This window comes from Triticum urartu, chromosome 7 (genome assembly GCF_003073215.2).
Source record: "Triticum urartu cultivar G1812 chromosome 7, Tu2.1, whole genome shotgun sequence".
Taxonomy (NCBI): Eukaryota; Viridiplantae; Streptophyta; class Magnoliopsida; order Poales; family Poaceae; genus Triticum; species Triticum urartu.
The window spans coordinates 557,398,138-557,417,121 of record NC_053028.1 but is presented as its reverse complement, the minus strand read 5'-3'; the positions used below and the strand labels follow the sequence as shown (position 1 = coordinate 557,417,121).

General features: G+C 43.8%; 2 protein-coding genes, 1 long non-coding RNA gene and 2 other non-coding genes across 5 annotated transcripts; 4 read left to right on the top strand and 1 right to left on the bottom strand.

The window, feature by feature from the left end:
• Positions 1-454: 454 nt before the first annotated feature.
• Positions 455-9,828, bottom strand: LOC125520047. Its single transcript, XR_007288401.1, has 2 exons — positions 9,616-9,828; positions 455-949 (listed from the first exon to the last, which is right to left on the bottom strand). It is a non-coding gene; the product is annotated as an uncharacterized LOC125520047 (long non-coding RNA).
• On the top strand, positions 4,071-4,141 carry TRNAC-GCA. The gene has a single exon. It is a non-coding gene; the product is annotated as a tRNA-Cys (tRNA).
• A 2,912-nt stretch (positions 9,829-12,740) lies between the features above and the next one.
• On the top strand, positions 12,741-12,811 carry TRNAC-GCA. Its single transcript has one exon. It is a non-coding gene; the product is annotated as a tRNA-Cys (tRNA).
• A 1,972-nt stretch (positions 12,812-14,783) lies between these two features.
• Positions 14,784-15,330, top strand: LOC125520046 (cytochrome c biogenesis CcmF C-terminal-like mitochondrial protein; the record flags this gene model as incomplete). Its single annotated transcript, XM_048684840.1, has 2 exons — positions 14,784-15,050; positions 15,238-15,330. Coding segments are annotated over 2 exons (360 nt in total), but the record flags the coding sequence as incomplete, so codon positions are not given.
• A 1,081-nt stretch (positions 15,331-16,411) lies between these two features.
• Positions 16,412-17,135, top strand: LOC125520045 (cytochrome c biogenesis CcmF C-terminal-like mitochondrial protein). The gene has a single exon (XM_048684839.1). It carries the CDS (start codon positions 16,506-16,508, stop codon positions 17,133-17,135), a length of 630 nt encoding a protein of 209 aa, XP_048540796.1. The 5' UTR covers positions 16,412-16,505.
• The last annotated feature ends 1,849 nt before the right edge of the window (positions 17,136-18,984 follow it).

Genomic DNA, 18,984 nt, shown 5'->3' with positions numbered 1-18,984 from the left:
ACTACGAGCCCTCTGCCCCACGCATCTAACCAGCTCGCGTGGTTCACCGGTTCCACCGAAAACTCTCATTTGTTGAAGCGGAGCATAGTGTGGCGTCGAGCGAGAAAGGTCTCTTTTTTGGTTTATTCACTGATCTGAAATGAAACTTAGCACTTGTTTTTTTATTGATTCCTGGGGCTAGGCGTTCGCAGAATCAGTCTATCCGAACCGCAGACGCACTTTTCAGATCAGTGACGGCCTCTCCAGCAGAGCTGGGCGCCGGGGCCCTGGATGCGCTAGCGATCGGCACATTAGGGGAGTACTTGCCCGGGTTTCTCGGCCTGGTATCCTTATCCTCGCGTTCATGATATCTACATTCAACTGTGCCCCGGAGACACGGTCGAAGCACGCCCGCCCCGTGTGCGTCTTTCACGACATGCTCTGGTCCCGGGTTTCTTCCTGTGGTCTTCTAGCGTTAGAAGAAGTCGTGTCCGTCCCGGACATCTGCAACGTCCTCTCACGCCTTTTTTGGGGGGACAAACAAAGATCAGGAAAAGACGGACCGAACCCATTCGGTGACTTTCGCGGTCGCCCTCACTGAACCGACTTGGATCTGAACTACGATTCAGATCAAGTCTTACCGAAATTGGATTTCCTTTTCGTGCCATATGTCGCTTATACTTTACTTTTTCCCCTTTCCGCCCTTTCCTCTATTTGTTCGATAGGGTCTTCGTTTTATTCGAATTCTAAACCCATTGTCGTCCACAGTTTCCTTGTCGACGCGAAGGGGCCAGCAGCCCCCAAACCAAAGTCTGAGATCAGAACTCATACCGCGGTTGTGGCTTGAAGGCCGCATGCAAGTTCTTCAATATTTAGAGAGTATGTGTTAGTACGAGATCGCGCTATCAACTTATTTCATCTTTCTCGATGATTAGGACAAAATTGTATCCCTTAGGAACCGTACATGCACCTTTGTTTGGATGCCGATCGAACATTGTTACACCTTTTGTAGAAAAAGCCTCTGCCTCTGGGAAGTGCTCACATCAACTCCAATTTGGATGGAGCTTCTCGATGGGTTAGAGCGTTTGCGAACCAAAAAGGGGAAAAACCCATCCTCCAAAGTAGTGAAGTGATCCAGTACAATAAGATAATAGGTCTCATGGGCCAAGCCTGCTATCAGGCAGTGAGTGGGAATCAATCCTGAAAGAGAGAAGGTCTAGTGCTCTCAGAAAATATTTGATTCGCCAAAAAACTGGCTTTATCAGACCAATCCATGTTCAGAAGCCTTCCATCAAAAGTCAGTGGTCTAGGCCGCTTTCCTTGACTTTGAGTTGGATCTCATTCTTCTTCCCGGCACAAAAAGAGGGTAGACTTCATCCGAGACACATGGGTTCTTTTGCTTCCTTCAAAGAACTCGTCTTTGAGCCTCTAAAAAGAAGGGCATAGTATCCCAGCCACCTAGACCACCTAAAAGGAAGGAATTGGTCTTTAGCTTTGAGGCTGATCCAATCATTGGTGAATGGGTTCAGTAAGGTAGAAGGAAAGGGCCCCTCCGACCTGGGAAATTCACAGCAGGAAAGACTGGCGCCGATCAGCGAAAGCGAACCCTTCAGTACATCGCGTTCAGCCCTCCCTCAAAATCCCATTTGTTTTATTGAGGAATCACTCTTGATCCTCTAAAGGCTCTTCTCCGTCTATAACTCAAAGTCCATCTGTCTCTCGTGGAAGCGCTTTAGAGTGCCTAGAAGATCCAGCAAACGGGGGTGCCAATGCTGTCCCAAGACCAGATCACGGTAGGTAGCTGCTTTAAAGAGGTTGGGAGACAGACTGGTGAACAATCTTCTTCTTGTTTTCTCCGACCTAGAGCACTCTTTTTTTCAATCGTACGAAGAAACTCCGTGAAAAACCCAGCTATCACTCCTATGAGACGGCTAACTCCCAACTCCCGATACATTCTTTAGAGTCGACCAAAGGACTCGTTGGTTTGGACATAGTTTCTTTGTTCCTGTGTTTCTGTTTTGCTCTCCCCCTTTTTTCACTTAGTTTAGTTGGAATGGAAAGAGAACTTCCTTCAGTTTTTCTTTTTTTTTGTTGCCTGGTTCGGTCTCTCCGAGTGGAATAAGTGGGTCCTTCTTCTTTTTCCTGACTGATGAAGGTCGAAACTGAAGATCGAATCAAGCGGAGTCTGGATTCCTATGTTCGTACCAACTCAAATGATTGATGAATTGGATCTTGAGTATGCTCACTTCGCTACTCAGCAAGGGTGAAAGAATGACAAAGAGACTGACATCACAGAGGATGGGAAGGACCCAATCGCCTGCCTCTTTCTTGGTCCACCCCCCCCCTCGGGGGGACTTATAGCTCACAACACGAGATAGGCAGATATGTGACATAGAAAAATTGCTTTCATTGACAACAAGACTCTCTTCCTGATTGGGATTGGTCTGTGCAGGATCTCCTTCCCTATGAGACTCTTGCTTCCCTTTGAAAGAGGCAGACCCCTACTTCAATTGTCATCTGACGACTCTTCCCCAGCTGTGGACTTAGACCTCTCACAACCAAAAAAAAGAAAATCAAAATCAAATGAATCCGAATATAACCAATCTATCGCCTTTGATGACTCGTTGATAGCCTCCTCAACCCAATCTTCCATCTCCTGCTCCAGACATCGGCGCTTGCCCGCGCCAGTCCATGAAAGGTGGATGAAGGTGAGTTTGACTACGAACTCGAGGATGCTGGGAACGATCTCTTTTCGGGGAATCACTCCCGTCGAGAGGCCCTCTTCCTCCCTTTTTCTGAATCTGGGAGAGAGGCAAAAGAGAAGTCCAGAGAGACCTCGACTCTTTCAGGGAAAGGAGGGAGATCGAATGCGAGATGGAGTCCCTGCCGAATGGAATGGACATCCTTGGGGACAGCTGTGTAAGACTTAATTTACCATAAAATTGGACGGAAAAACTACTAAAAAGATCACAAGAAACCCAGCTCAAAGTGAATGGAGAGAGAACCCCTGCGCCTTGGAAGGATCTGAAGCTGTTCGGACACTCATAGACAAGTGAACTCCAATCCAGGATCCCTCGAAAAGTGAAGTGAACTAGCCAGGTAGAACAGTCAGGTTAGGAAAAGAGTCTTTCATGTCAAGGTGAACATAGACAGACAAGGTTAGTTTGTTTTCCTTAATTCTCAGAGAAAAGACTCGTTGCTGGAACCGAGAGCACTGGCGATTGCTTTCTTTCTGACCTTCAGCCGAGAAATTCCATACCTTCCACCGACTTCTTTTGTGTGTGGCCAGAACGTGATGCTTTCCAATGCCGAGTACTTTTCTTAACAATGTATGAAGCCCGTAAAACCGAAATCGATCCAAATCCACGACCTTGACGATCGAGGGGGGGGGGGGGGGGGGGCGGGGGAGGGGGGCGGGGGGGAGTCCGGACGATCAAGGAAAAAGGGTATGTATTATTATGGTGTGAGCCTTCTTTCTTTTTGGCCTTAGATTATCATAAGCGAGGAATGGTGCGTGCTAGCCTTCAGACTATACTTTATTGTAGGGAAAGGGAAAAAATGGAGAATATCTTTAAGAACCCTAGAAAGAATTTCACTTGGAGCAACAGGGGTCAGGTCACACTATATCAATATCATAATTCTCTTTTTTTTAATTGATACTGATTAGCCGTAAATCAATTTGATTTTGTTATGCCATTAAGGAAACATTATTTGGGATACAATACCCATTTTAGAACCGTTCACTACTAACAAATAGAAAATATCAAAATAACAAATAATAACTAATAATATAGTTAATGGTTCCAATTTTTCCTCAATTTGGCAGTCTGTGACTGGAAATCCTTTCTCTTTTCAATAGAAAGAGAAGGTATTTAAGCAATGTGTGTTTTGAGATACAATCAATCGAAGAGAATAAAACTGGGTCCAATAAAAAACAGGAATGAATTTATTAAAAGGGATTGGAAAGGGATAAGTACAAAGGGATTCAACGATCTAAAAAATCAAAAAGGGTTTAATAATCCCCTCCTACGAATAAAAATTAGTAAAATAATGTGGATGAATAAGTTTTTGCTCGATTTTGGATCGGACTTGGCGGCATGGCCAAGCGGTAAGGCAGGGGACTGCAAATCCTTTATCCCCAGTTCAAATCTGGGTGTCGCCTGACCAAAAAAATACTTAGGATTTCTTATTGTACTGATTGAACTCGACAAATTCTTGCCCTGCATAAGCAAAGGAAAAGAACTAGGCCTGTCGATACTGGATTTTACCATAGTTCTAGTTCTAAAAAAGACTGTCAATTTCTTCTTAAAAATAGGGCTCTGGCAGGGTTCTGGGTAGTGGCCCAAACCGATACCAATAGGGATGAGGGATATATACTTATGAATTTCATAATTGATTCTATTCCGCAATTCATAACTACGAAAGTAAGAGGTCAGAAATCTTGGTATCCAAAGGTCCCTAAAGGACATTCCTTTTTTGCTCCTAGGATTGAAGAAGAGATTATACGAAAGACTATCAAGACTTCCTAATTATCTGACACTACCTACACTAAAGTAAGGTCTACTGACTCTGTCTGGAATTAGATTGGATAGGCTGATGGGAAATTTAGGAGTTGTGGAAAGAAGAGACTTTCTTTCCATACTTACGAGAGACTCCGAGTACTCAAACATTCAATCAGGATGGTCGGTTAGCTCTTATCTTTTAGAATAACTTAGTAAAAAAAAGTAAAAGTAATAAATAAAATGAATCTCCTAACTCGGTAGCCCATGAGGTTCCAATGGTTAGTTTTGGATTTTTTTCAGGCAAGAAAGCAAAGAAGAAGGGAGGATTCTCTATTACCAACTTCCCCCATTGTCCTGTCCTCATTGGTCATTCATCTTTCCCGATCTAGTGCCATCGTTCTTCAAGGTGCCGGAGGGTTTGAAGCATACCTACTACCCCTCCCCTGAGCTTAGTTCAGAGTTGCCTCAGCGCGCTCGAGTAATAACTGGGAAAATCAAGGCTGGACAGGTCTTTGAGCCAACTTCAGGAAGAAATGCAAGTGGAAAGAGAATGCTCTCGAGGGCGCAGGAGTCTTTTTCTATCTTTCTTATTGGAAATCCAAATTGAAATGCCTAAACTTGATAAATTGACTTATTTCTCACAATTCTTCTGGTTATGTCTTCTCCTCTTTGTTGGAAGATGAGTACACATCGGGTAATCCGTCCACGAGAGCCCAATCACAAGAGGCTCATACAGAAAGCAATCAGCCCATAGCCCAATATCGAGACCACAGCCCATTATTCAAACCACAAAGGATCCGTCTTTCATCGTCCAATCTTCTCGATCGAACATATTGACATCAATACTCCTTTCCATGGCCATTCACGGCCCGCGAAGATCAACCACTCGTGCCCGAGATCACTATCCAATCAAAAACCAGACTTCCAAGATCCATCTCACTCAGACCCTTTTGAATGTAGCGGATAACAACGGAGTGGGGCTATCGAATTGATATGTATTCGAATCTTAGGAGCTGGTAATCACTGATATGCTCATATTGGTGACGTTATTGTTGCTGTAATCAAAGAAGCAGTGCCCAAAATGCCTCTAGAAAGATCAGACAGAAAGTAAGACGAGCTGTAATTGTACGTACATGTAAAGAACTCAAACATGACAACGGTATGATAATATGATATGATGACGGTTGTCATTGATCAAGAAGGAAATCCGAAAGGAACTTGAGTTTTTGGTGCGATCGCTCGGGAATTGAGACTTATGAATTTCACTCAAAGAGTGTCATGAGCTCCTGAGGTATTAAAAATACTAGTAGTAGAGACTATGATATAGTAGGGTATCAGAATATAGATCAATTAGTAGATTGTGTCTGACACATATACATGAAAAAAAGAATAACTAGATAATAATAAGAATAAGAATTCGAATCTTAATAAAAGGAAGGGTTCGAATAGCATCTACTAATATTACCGAAAACTTTGTGAAAATACTTCTACGAGAAGGTTTTATTGAAAACGTTCGAAAACCATAGGGAAAGTAACAAATCTTTCTTTTATGCTAGTATGAAGAACCTCATGTCTTTGGTTGCCAGTATTAGCAGGATAGCCGCGCGTATTCAGTAGCCAGTTATATTGTCCAATAAATACTGGGTTACAAGCCAAGACTATTTTGTCAAGGATCCTGTCAGAGTAACATTGTGGTATAAGCCAATTACCCTGGAGTATTTGCCTTTCTTTACCTATTTTATTATAGATTTATTGCTTTCACATGCCATGATATTTCTTCCTTTCTTATCGATTACGGCTAGAAAGGGAGGTTGGTGTGGTCCATACATCACTATCATAGATCCACTATGTACTAGTAACGTTAGCTTATTCATAAATCCTCAGTATTGTATGTACTCGAGAGAAGTTGCTCCCTTCCATGACAAAGACTAGTTAAGTTTTCTCAACTCACTATATCCCAGCTGCACAAGAGTAGTCAATAAAATCATAAAAGTAAGAAGGAAGCAAAGCAAAGGATCGGATGTGGCGGGATACGAAGTCACCGCTAAGACAATACGAATGTATACATACGAACCCACGCCAATACTAGTAGTAGGGGTATTGAACTCAATTAAAGGTTAGGGCTCGGTTTCCGGTTGACTTTTTGAATCCTATCCTTTGTTTCTGGTTAAACCAATTAAATAGGAGTATCCACCCAACTTTCATATGCTGTAGTTCCTATACGCTAACGAGTTCATCTTTGCCCTGCTTCCTTGGCATTGAGGCTCACACCTCTCCTTAGTCAAATCTAGTTGTAGTAAAGTATAGAGATTTGAAAGTAGCTGGATGCCAAGAGCACTCTTATTCCTCGTCCATTCCGTATGGATTCTCAACCTTGGCCTACAAGCGGAACAAACTATGCCAGCTCAAGCTAGAACTCACTTAGAAGGTCAGGAAAGAGCGACTCAACAGGGGAAAGCCGGAGCGCCTTAGCAGCGCTTCATTGGCTCGCGTCAAGTCTTCCGCTCATTTGGTAAACATGCACATCCTAACCCCGCGAAATTCCCTGCAGGGAACATCCTCCTTTATCCTCTTAGACTTCCCCGGGCATGGAATTTAGAATCCTGGAGATCCTATCACTTACTTCGCCCGGCTGATCCATTCTCTGGCTTATCCCAAGGAGAGCCTGATTCGATCCTAAGGTCAAGTACCCTATTTATAAGTCAGACCCGGAGCTAAAAGATTACCTCTTTCTTCTTATGAATGGAAGGAAACATAAAAACTACGCTAAAACCGAGTGAATGTATGTCTTTTTATCCCTTTCTTTAATCGAGACTTTCATACAGTAGCAACAACTCTCCTTTCAAGTGAGCTAGAAGGGTATGTCAGAGCAGGTTGACAGGTAGGCTGGAACCTTAGGAGGTATAGGTAGGCTTAATGAATTGGTAATCGATCGGGCAATTCGTTAAACGATATCTGTATTATGAGTACCTCTTATGAACCATACCGCTCTTCTGGTAAACAGTCAGAATCAGTAAAAAAATGAGTTCCTTCTTCAAATCCATTGGTCACATCCGCCTTGCGAACTGTATCGGTCAATTATAGGAAACTGGCTTGGTAAAGGTCAACGGTCCTGTTCAAGCATTGGCGCATAACGGAAGGCTAGCTCAGTAGATTAGTTCTTTAGTTTTGGAGTGAATGCTTTGCTTTCTTTTCTTTGATCTACTCGTTCATGAATTCCATCAAAATAGTAAATAGAAAGAATTTCAAATCACAAATCATACATAATAAGCAATTCTTGTGAACGAAAGAGATATCCGATTTGAGAGTAAGGACCTTCAAGCTGATTATGGTTAATCTGGTGATAAGACTGGCAAAGCTTCTTTGCTCTAGGTAGAGGCGGCTGTGCTTTTCATTTTCTTTGATCTTTCCATGAGGGCCTCTGCTTTCCTCGAACGATGACTGAGGAAACACATCCAACCTCGAATGCTGAGACAAGACCGGGCACACTTCTATAATATAATTAAAGTAATATAAGAAAAGGGTCAAGAACTTTGATACCAGTGGAGTGCGATGACATGATGACAAGGCCTAATCGACCTTCTAGAGCAGATTCTCGACCTTAAAGAGCAGATTCTATACTAGACTTGTGGCTTCAGGAGATGAAAAGCTTGATGAACCCCGACCCACTAGACCAAGTGAGTGATGTTGCATTTCGAGCACAGGCACCTTTGACCTAGCTTTCGACAGAGAGAGACAAATGGGAATGCCAGGCATAACTCTTTGCTTTGAAGCATGAGAGAACGAGAACATTTCCACTGCTTTAGTTGCTAGAACCCCCGCCTGGAAGACAGCACTCATCCCTTCCTTAATTAAGTAGTACTAATCCCATTCCTTTAGAAACCTGTCCTTTCCAATGGAATAGCTTGCAAAGTAGAGTGATTTCCTTGCTTCATAGGTTTCAGGTTCAGAAGACTCTCTTCCCCGTATACTGTATTTACTAGTCAGGCCCGGTGGAGCAATCTCAAATTCTCGTATATCAATGCTACATGAATGATTCACATAAGGGAATTCCAAGTGGGTCGAATAGGACTAGGGAGCTCGCTTCCATCTACTAAAAGTTCTCTACGGGTGGGGACAAGGTTGGTTTACAGTACAGACAGTTTCCTAGCTGGCACTTGAGAAGTGCTCGTCTAGTTTAGTGATTCCTAGCGTAGAACCCTTCTGTGTTGGAATAGTTTCCAGATTATGACCTTCTCTTTTCATTGAGTGAATAGCCATGCCATGGATTCTCTTTTCTGGGCTAGCTCTATACCATTTCCATAGTAATACTGCCTTGGTGAATCCCTTATCTTGTTTGCAGCATCATTCTCGATCCCCTTATTCCCTTCCCAAGAAGGAATCATATCCGACGGCTAACTCATCCTTATATGGCTCCCGGATCCTTAAAGAGAATCAAAGGCTATCTCGAGGGATGGTCAGAGAATCGGTTTATCTTCACGGCACTAGACGGCACCTTTATGAGTGCGTATAAGCTTGCTTTAGAGGTAGAGCGTGCATCTAAAATAGTTTCATATCCCTTTCCATCGATCTTTCTTGGTGCTGTAGTACCCATTCCTACTAGCTTGATCTGGTGGCCTTCTCTTGGCCAGGACTATATATAATAGTTTATTGAGTGCATCTTGGGTTGGTTCTATTTAAGTGCATAGCCCGGCCCCTTTTCTCTTTCTTCCAACGGAAAGGGTTCTCTTCTCTTCTGGTATGGAGTTCGACTAGAGCCTGCCGCTTTTCCAGGTTTGGGTGTGGGTGGATCTCATATCTTAGAGGACAGGGCGGGGATTATTCCCAAGGTCAGGTCCCATGCCGGTGGACTTGAAATACGAAGATCTTAAGCTAAGCTAAGGGGCCGGGAATATACTCCAGGTTGGGAGATCTGTCCTGCCATCGGGCATGCAAGAAGCTATGTGCGCAGGGCATCAGAGGCTTACTCAAATGGAACATATGAATCAAACCTTGCTTGACTCTCTTTTTCATACTTGACCTCGGGATCAGTGGTAGATTCGTAACATTATTACTCATGGGTAGCAGATGATGGATCCATTTCTGTTGAAGCAGTGGAGTGAAGAGAAGGTGTCCTTAGGAACCGTACATGCACCTTTGTTTGGATGCCGATCGAATATTGTTACAATACGAAATACTTGAAGGCCACACGCAATTGACTCACCTACATTTTATGCTCCCACCCTTTTGTAGAAAAAGCCTCTGCCTCTGGGGAAGTGCTCACATCAACTCCAATTTGGATGGAGCTTCTCGATGGGTTAGAGCGTTTGCGAACCAAAAAGGGGAAAAACCCATCCTCCAAAGTAGTGAAGTGAGCTAGTACAATAAGACAATAGGTCTCATGGGCCAAGCCTGCATCAGGCAGTGAGTGGGAATCAATCCTGAAAGAGAGAAGGTCTAGTGCTCTCAGAAAATATTTGATTCGCCAAAAAATTGGCTTTATCAGACCAATCCATGTTCAGAAGCCTTCCATCAAAAGTCAGTGGTCTAGGCCGCTTTCCTTGACTTTGAGTTGGATCTCATTCTTCTTCCCGGCACAAAAAGAGGGTAGACTTCATCCGAGACACATGGGTTCTTTTGCTTCCTTCAAAGAACTCGTCTTTGAGCCTCTAAAAAGAAGGGCATAGTATCCCAGCCACCTAGACCACCTAAAAGGAAGGAATTGGTCTTTAGCTTTGAGTGATCCAATCATTGGTGAATGGGTTCAGTAAGGTAGAAGGAAAGGGCCCCTCCCAACCTGGGAAATTCACAGCAGGAAAGACTGGCGCCGATCAGCGAAAGCGAACCCTTCAATACATCGCGTTCAGCCCTCCCTCAAAATCCCATTTCTTTTATTGAGGAATCACTCTTGATCCTCTAAAGGCTCTTCTCCGTCTATAACTCAAAGTCCATCTGTCTCTCGTGGAAGCGCTTTAGAGTGCCTAGAAGATCCAGCAAACGGGGGTGCCAATGCTGTCCCAAGACCAGATCACGGTAGGTAGCTGCTTTAAAGAGGTTGGGAGACAGACTGGTGAACAATCTTCTTCTTGTTTTCTCCGACCTAGAGCACTCTTTTTTTCAATCGTACGAAGAAACTCCGTGAAAAACCCAGCTATCACTCCTATGAGACGGCTAACTCCCAACTCCCGATACATTCTTTAGAGTCGACCAAAGGACTCGTTGGTTTGGACATAGTTTCTTTGTTCCTGTGTTTCTGTTTTGCTCTCCCCCTTTTTTCACTTAGTTTAGTTGGAATGGAAAGAGAACTTCCTTCAGTTTTTCTTTTTTTTTGTTGCCTGGTTCGGTCTCTCCGAGTGGAATAAGTGGGTCCTTCTTCTTTTTCCTGACTGATGAAGGTCGAAACTGAAGATCGAATCAAGCGGAGTCTGGATTCCTATGTTCGTACCAACTCAAATGATTGATGAATTGGATCTTGAGTATGCTCACTTCGCTACTCAGCAAGGGTGAAAGAATGACAAAGAGACTGACATCACAGAGGATGGGAAGGACCCAATCGCCTGCCTCTTTCTTGGTCCACCCCCCCCTGGTGGGTACTTTATAGCTCACAACACGAGATAGGCAGATATGTGACATAGAAAAATTGCTTTCATTGACAACAAGACTCTCTTCCTGATTGGGATTGGTCTGTGCAGGATCTCCTTTCCCTATGAGACTCTTGCTTCCCTTTGAAAGAGGCAGACCCCTACTTCAATTGTCATCTGACGACTCTTCCCCAGCTGTGGACTCAGAGCTCTCACAACCAAAAAAAAAGAAAATCAAAATCAAACGAATCCAAATATAACCAATCTATCGCCTTTGATGACTCGTTGACAGCCTCCTCAACCCAAGTCTCCCGCGCCTGCTGCAGACATCGGCGCTTGCCCGCGCCAGTCCATGAAAGGTGGATGAAGGTGAGTTTGACTACGAACTCGAGGATGCTGGGAACGATCTCTTTTCGGGGAATCACTCCCGTCGAGAGGCCCTCTTCCTCCCTTTTTCTGAATCTGGGAGAGAGGCAAAAGAGAAGTCCAGAGAGACCTCGACTCTTTCAGGGAAAGGAGGGAGATCGAATGCGAGATGGAGTCCCTGCCGAATGGAATGGACATCCTTGGGGACAGCTGTGTAAGACTTAATTTACCATAAAATTGGACGGAAAAACTACTAAAAAGATCACAAGAAACCCAGCTCAAAGTGAATGGAGAGAGAACCCCTGCGCCTTGGAAGGATCTGAAGCTGTTCGGACACTCATAGACAAGTGAACTCCAATCCAGGATCCCTCGAAAAGTGAAGTGAACTAGCCAGGTAGAACAGTCAGGTTAGGAAAAGAGTCTTTCATGTCAAGGTGAACATAGACAGACAAGGTTAGTTTGTTTTCCTTAATTCTCAGAGAAAAGACTCGTTGCTGGAACCGAGAGCACTGGCGATTGCTTTCTTTCTGACCTTCAGCCGAGAAATTCCATACCTTCCACCGACTTCTTTTGTGTGTGGCCAGAACGTGATGCTTTCCAATGCCGAGTACTTTTCTTAACAATGTATGAAGCCCGTAAAACCGAAATCGATCCAAATCCACGACCTTGACGATCGAGGAAAAAGGGTATGTATTATTATGGTGTGAGCCTTCTTTCTTTTTGGCCTTAGATTATCATAAGCGAGGAATGGTGCGTGCTAGCCTTCAGACTATACTTTATTGTAGGGAAAGGGAAAAAATGGAGAATATCTTTAAGAACCCTAGAAAGAATTTCACTTGGAGCAACAGGGGTCAGGTCACACTATATCAATATCATAATTCTCTTTTTTTTAATTGATACTGATTAGCCGTAAATCAATTTGATTTTGTTATGCCATTAAGGAAACATTATTTGGGATACAATACCCATTTTAGAACCGTTCACTACTAACAAATAGAAAATATCAAAATAACAAATAATAACTAATAATATAGTTAATGGTTCCAATTTTTCCTCAATTTGGCAGTCTGTGACTGGAAATCCTTTCTCTTTTCAATAGAAAGAGAAGGTATTTAAGCAATGTGTGTTTTGAGATACAATCAATCGAAGAGAATAAAACTGGGTCCAATAAAAAACAGGAATGAATTTATTAAAAGGGATTGGAAAGGGATAAGTACAAAGGGATTCAACGATCTAAAAAAAATCAAAAAGGGTTTAATAATCCCCTCCTACGAATAAAAATTAGTAAAATAATGTGGATGAATAAGATTTTGCTCGATTTTGGATCGGATTTGGCGGCATGGCCAAGCGGTAAGGCAGGGGACTGCAAATCCTTTATCCCCAGTTCAAATCTGGGTGTCGCCTGACCAAAAAAATACTTAGGATTTCTTATTGTACTGATTGAACTCGACAAATTCTTGCAAAGAACTAGGCCTGTCGATACTGGATTTTACCATAGTTCTAGTTCTAAAAAAGACTGTCAATTTCTTCTTAAAAATAGGGCTCTGGCAGGGTTCTGGGTAGTGGCCCAAACCGATACCAATAGGGATGAGGGATATATACTTATGAATTTCATAATTGATTCTATTCCGCAATTCATAACTACGAAAGTAAGAGGTCGGAAATCTTGGTATCCAAAGGTCCCTAAAGGACATTCCTTTTTTGCTCCTAGGATTGAAGAAGAGATTATACGAAAGACTATCAAGACTTCCTAATTATCTGACACTACCTACACTAAAGTAAGGTCTACTGACTCTGTCTGGAATTAGATTGGATAGGCTGATGGGAAATTTAGGAGTTGTGGAAAGAAGAGACTTTCTTTCCATACTTACGAGAGACTCCGAGTACTCAAACATTCAATCAGGATGGTCGGTTAGCTCTTATCTTTTAGAATAACTTAGTAAAAAAAAAGTAAAAGTAATAAATAAAATGAATCTCCTAACTCGGTAGCCCATGAGGTTCCAATGGTTAGTTTTGGATTTTTTCAGGCAAGAAAGCAAAGAAGAAGGGAGGATTCTCTATTACCAACTTCCCCCATTGTCCTGTCCTCATTGGTCATTCATCTTTCCCGATCTAGTGCCATCGTTCTTCAAGGTGCCGGAGGGTTTGAAGCATACCTACTACCCCTCCCCTGAGCTTAGTTCAGAGTTGCCTCAGTGCGCTCGAGTAATAACTGGGAAAATCAAGGCTGGACAGGTCTTTGAGCCAACTTCAGGAAGAAATGCAAGTGAAAGAGAATTCTCTCGAGGGCGCAGGAGTCTTTTTCTGTCTTTCTTATTGGAAATCCAAATCGAAATGCCTCAACTTGATAAATTGACTTATTTCTCACAATTCTTCTGGTTATGTCTTCTCCTCTTTGTTGGAAGATGAGTACACATCGGGTAATCCGCCCACGAGAGCCCAATCACAAGAGGCTCATACAGAAAGCAATCAGCCCATAGCCCAATATCGAGACCACAGCCTATTATTCAAACCACAAAGGATCCGTCTTTCATCGTCCAATCTTCTCGATCGAACATATTGACATCAATACTCCTTTCCATGGCCATTCACGGCCCGCGAAGATCAACCACTCGTGCCCGAGATCACTATCCAATCAAAAACCAGACTTCCAAGATCCATCTCACTCAGACCCTTTTGAATGTAGCGGATAACAACGGAGTGGGGCTATCGAATTGATATGTATTCGAATCTTAGGAGCTGGTAATCACTGATATGCTCATATTGGTGACGTTATTGTTGCTGTAATCAAAGAAGCAGTGCCCAAAATGCCTCTAGAAAGATCAGACAGAAGTAAGACGAGCTGTAATTGTACGTACATGTAAAGAACTCAAACGTGACAACGGTATGATAATACGATATGATGACGGTTGTCATTGATCAAGAAGGAAATCCAAAAGGAACTCGAGTTTTTGGTGCGATCGCTCGGGAATTGAGACTTATGAATTTCACTCAAAGAGTCTCATGAGCTCCTGAGGTATTAAAAATACTAGTAGTAGAGACTATGATATAGTAGGGTATCAGAATATAGATCAATTAGTAGATTGTGTCTGACGCATATACATGAAAAAAAAGAATAATTAGATAATAATAAGAATAAGAATTCGAATCTTAATAAAAGGAAGGGTTCGAATAGCATCTACTAATATTACCGAAAACTTTGTGAAAATACTTCTACGAGAAGGTTTTATTGAAAACGTTCGAAAACCATAGGGAAAGTAACAAATCTTTCTTGGCACGTGCCCCTGCTCCTGGTCTTCGAACTAGTCATTAATGGTCGGCAACATAGGTACCCTTTTTCGGTATGCGTTGCGAACACTTTCATTTTTAGCGTCTCATCTTCTCTGGAGAAGCTCAAATCGAACGGATAGAGCAGATGGTCCAACTACAGAACTTCTTCTTTTTCATTACTTCCATGGTCGTGCCCCGTGGCACGGCAGCACCCGTACTATTGAAATGGTTCGTCAGTAGAGATGTTCCCACTGGTGCCTCTTCTTCCAATGGTACTATAATTCCTATTCCTATCCCTTTATTCCCTTTTTTGGTCTATCTACATTTAAGGAAATTCATACGCTCCATGGACAGAGCAAAAAGTGGAGTGTTGGTCAAAGCAAGCCGCCCTATTCTATTACCAGACAAAATGGAGAGAAGCTCATCCGCTAGAAATGCTTTATTTCGTTTCGTTCCCGTTCTTCATTTCCTTATTATCGAATCCATGGGGGACTTGTCATATTTAGAATCTTTCTGCGGTCTGCTCTGTTTACAATTCTTTCGTACTCTCTTCTCTTTACCACGCGATAGGTCAGCGAAGCGTGAGCGGGCGCTCCGAAGTAAAGGCCAAACACTTCGGCCTAAGGGGAATGAGCAACAAAATGACAAGATGAGGTGCCCCGGGCACCCCCATATAGAAAGAAGGGTCGAAGGTTTTGGGCCTGTAGCTTTCCCCGCCCCCCCCTCGTCGAGTGGTGCTTGTTTGGGGGGTGTGCCACCAGAAAGCGGGCTTGAAGCTCTCGCCTTACCAACGAGCCGACTGCTGATGGCTGTTGGTCACGACTACTACAAAAAAGTGAAGATGAATCTTTCTATTTCACATGGAGGAGTGTGCATCTTTATGTTGGGTGTTCTTCTGTCGTGCGACCCGATGGCTTATGTGCGACCTGTGGCCCACGCCTCCTATTCTATTTGTTCAGGGCGGGCGGCGTGAACTCTGATTCGATCCGGGTATTCAATCCCGCCGCTGAGATGCTCAGTTGACTCCTTAACCTTGATAGGAAGATGGCTTATTCCAAAATTCGTGCATAAGGGTAAGGAACTTTGGATGAATTAATGCGAATGGGTGTAAGCCTCACTGCTCGGAAACACCCAGTGCTGACCACACTGAGAGACACGAAAGCGCAGGTAATGCCAGTTGGCGAAGTGGCGTTAAGCATCCCTAGCGGTACGCAAAGAGAGGTCGTGATGATATCATCTACGTCCGTACCGCTCCTCGTGGAGTAGATCCCGCATCCAACCAACCCTTTTTTGACCAGGGAACGGGAGAATTCCCACTACCGCTGGCAGGCCAGCCGGGCCGTGAGCGCGGTGGGAACGGGCTTCCCAAAAAGCGAGCCCCGGCCCGGGTCAGCATAGAATGGGGGGACGGCCCTAATGTTGTGTTGGCCGGGTTGCGGGCAGATAAAAGCGGACGTGGGGACTCAGGTCAGGGCACAGCGTAACTAAGAGAGCCATTCCATTTAGGGCGAGACAGAATGGGCGGGCACAAGTGGTCTGGTGTCCGAGCCGATTGGTCAGACGACGACTACTGCACATATTATATTAGCCGCCTATCCCGGAATGGACTGGGATGGAATAGAAAGAACGCGAAGCAGCAAGCAAGGGATGAGCGCTTTGTTGCGCCTGCGCATACATTTTCTTGCTGGGTCGGTTTGTTTTTGGGGGGTGGGGCAATAAGCTTGCTTCTTCACAAGCATATCCCCGCCCCCTTTCCTGTCCGTCCCGACCGGCAGCAGTTGGGTCTCCCCATCTCTCCTCAACTTCCCCGGTCTTCGGCCCGAGCTGTATGAGGCAGAAACTCGTCCCACGTACGGTTCGGAGGCCGAGCCCCACCCCTGCAATAATGGTGCGGCTTAGGTCAACTAATACGAATAAGATACAGTTCACTCAACGATTGCCCTTGGGTCCCGAACTCCATATGGGGAAGGAACGTTGTTGTTTGCGAGGTCTCGATCATTTACATGGACCCACTTCTCATTCCATTTGTGGGAATTTGATGATTTATAAACCGTCCCCAACGAGCGAAAGGTTCATGTTTGAACATGATGAATCACTTCGTGCCGACCTGTTGCCCATAAACTTTCCTGCCTCATATGAGAATGGAAAACTGGAAGATTTTCTGCATCGGTGGATGAAGAATCACGAACATAAGAATTTCTGGTTTAGCATGTTCCCAGAAAGAAGATACTTTTTTTCCATTCGAGAAACGAGGAGCACGACTGAAGTGGCTATACATACAAATCCATTTACGGATCTATATGCTCCGATTGGAACTGGAAGTTCCAGAACTGGCGGCTGGTATACCACCATAATGAAATTGCCTTTTATTTTTAGTATTCGGATAGGATTTCTGTTGGCTTCATCGGGAGGCTCGCGTAGTTTGTTACGTCAACTCCAAAAGGATAAGTTGCATTAGAATCAAGAAAGTTTCATTCATAATTGCATAAAAGGAGTCAAAATAGTGGCTGCGGCGCGTCGAGGGTCAACCTTTGATATCGAATAACCTTTCGAGCCTTCCCCAATGGATCTCTATCCTCCTTTGGAACCAATAGAAGTTCACTGACCATCCCTGTCAAACATAACCCAAGGTAGGATCGAGAGGAGAAGAATAGGACTCTTGCTAGTATCATAACCTCTCGATGGGAGAATGAAACCATGGTACCTACCTCCCTCCCTTACTTGGTAATCTAAGAACCCTTCAGGGGGGGAGCAAGAGATCTTCCATACCAACATTTTGTTCGCCACCCCTGCTTCCTCCTCCACTTGAGCTTGTGCAGCAAATCTACTTTATGCTTAGGCCAGGTCCTGCAAGTAAAGAGAAGTAAATATTGGAAACATGGGTATCTAGTTTATTTTATTCAACGGCTGAGTAATTGAAATTCCTTGCTTCTTCAAGCAGGAGATCCCGAGTACCGGGTGTCGTCAGACTTGCATTCTATTACCTTTGTGCCAAGAGCACGTTAAGCTGCCTGGGCTGTTCCGCTACCGTCGTGTAAAGAAGCTCTGTCTAACGGCTAAACCAATGAATTTCTCTCCTTAAAGGAATCTACTTCCCTGACTATCAACTACTCGCTTCTTCACCGGTATCACACCCGCGCCAGACTGAACAGCAGAGTGAGAACCCAACCAAATACGATTCTTGTATTATCTTACCAAAATTCGGATCCATTTGGCTCCAAAGGAGCAAGCGCGGGAGTTCTAATAGGACTTTGAGACTCGAAAAATCCTTCGGGCTGCTGAGAACAGAGAGAAGTAGTTGCAGAGAGGTTTGATAGGGTTAGGCAGATGCCCCATTATTCGTAAACAAGAAGAAATCCAGATTAGTTTGATGGAGCTGTGGCTTAGCACAAGCATGGTGTCAATGTGGTTCCTCTCGACTAAACACTTAAACAATTGGATCCAGTAGGGTTCAATAGAGGTATGGTATTGGCAACCTTTTAGGGAGAGAGATTCTTTGGAATAAGATAGCTGCCCAGAGCTTGCGACGTACCTACCCCCTGGGCGTAGATAGAATTAGGTAAGATAAAAATCGATTGGAAAGTCCTAAATTAGACCAATTCAATTCCGTCTGCTAGAATAAGAAAAAAGTGCTTCCGACTTTCTCTCATCCTTTATAATGGGAATTTCTCTTTGTTCAGTAATAACTTAATCTTGCAATAAAACACTCTTGCTTGGAAGGTATGGTAAAGGTAAACTGTTTCTATTTTTTGATATAAAAAAGAGAGTGCTAAAGGAGTCATTCAGAAGTGAGTGAAGGGCAAAGCTCATTTCTTTCATTTAGGAATGGACACTGGACCAGAATGAAATGTGGGAATATCGGGATTGGCAGATTTTTTATATTGAAATAAAAAAACTAAACACGACTAGTGAATTCAAATTAGAGTCACTTGCGGATTTCTTCAAATTGTTGTAGTGTAGTATTGTGGTTTTTCAGTAAAGACCCCGACCTATAAATATTCATAGCCCGGCTCATACGGGCGGACAATATTCACCCAGAGCCCCGTTGCGACCACAATGCTGTTCTTGAAGGACCTTACCTTAGAGCAAAAAAAAGGGAATAGAAGTTAGGAAGACTACTGACGTAGGGCGGCGGGTGAGCTCAACCTCGAACCAAACAAGCAACGGATTGAGCAACTAGCGCGAAAGCCGTTGCGCGTTAGCGCATCCGTTTTCTTGCTCCATCGTTATTAGTTTCTATTCTCTCCCTGCACGAACCTCGGTCCAATTAATTTGTTTGGAATTGGGGTTAGGACCGGTTAGAACTC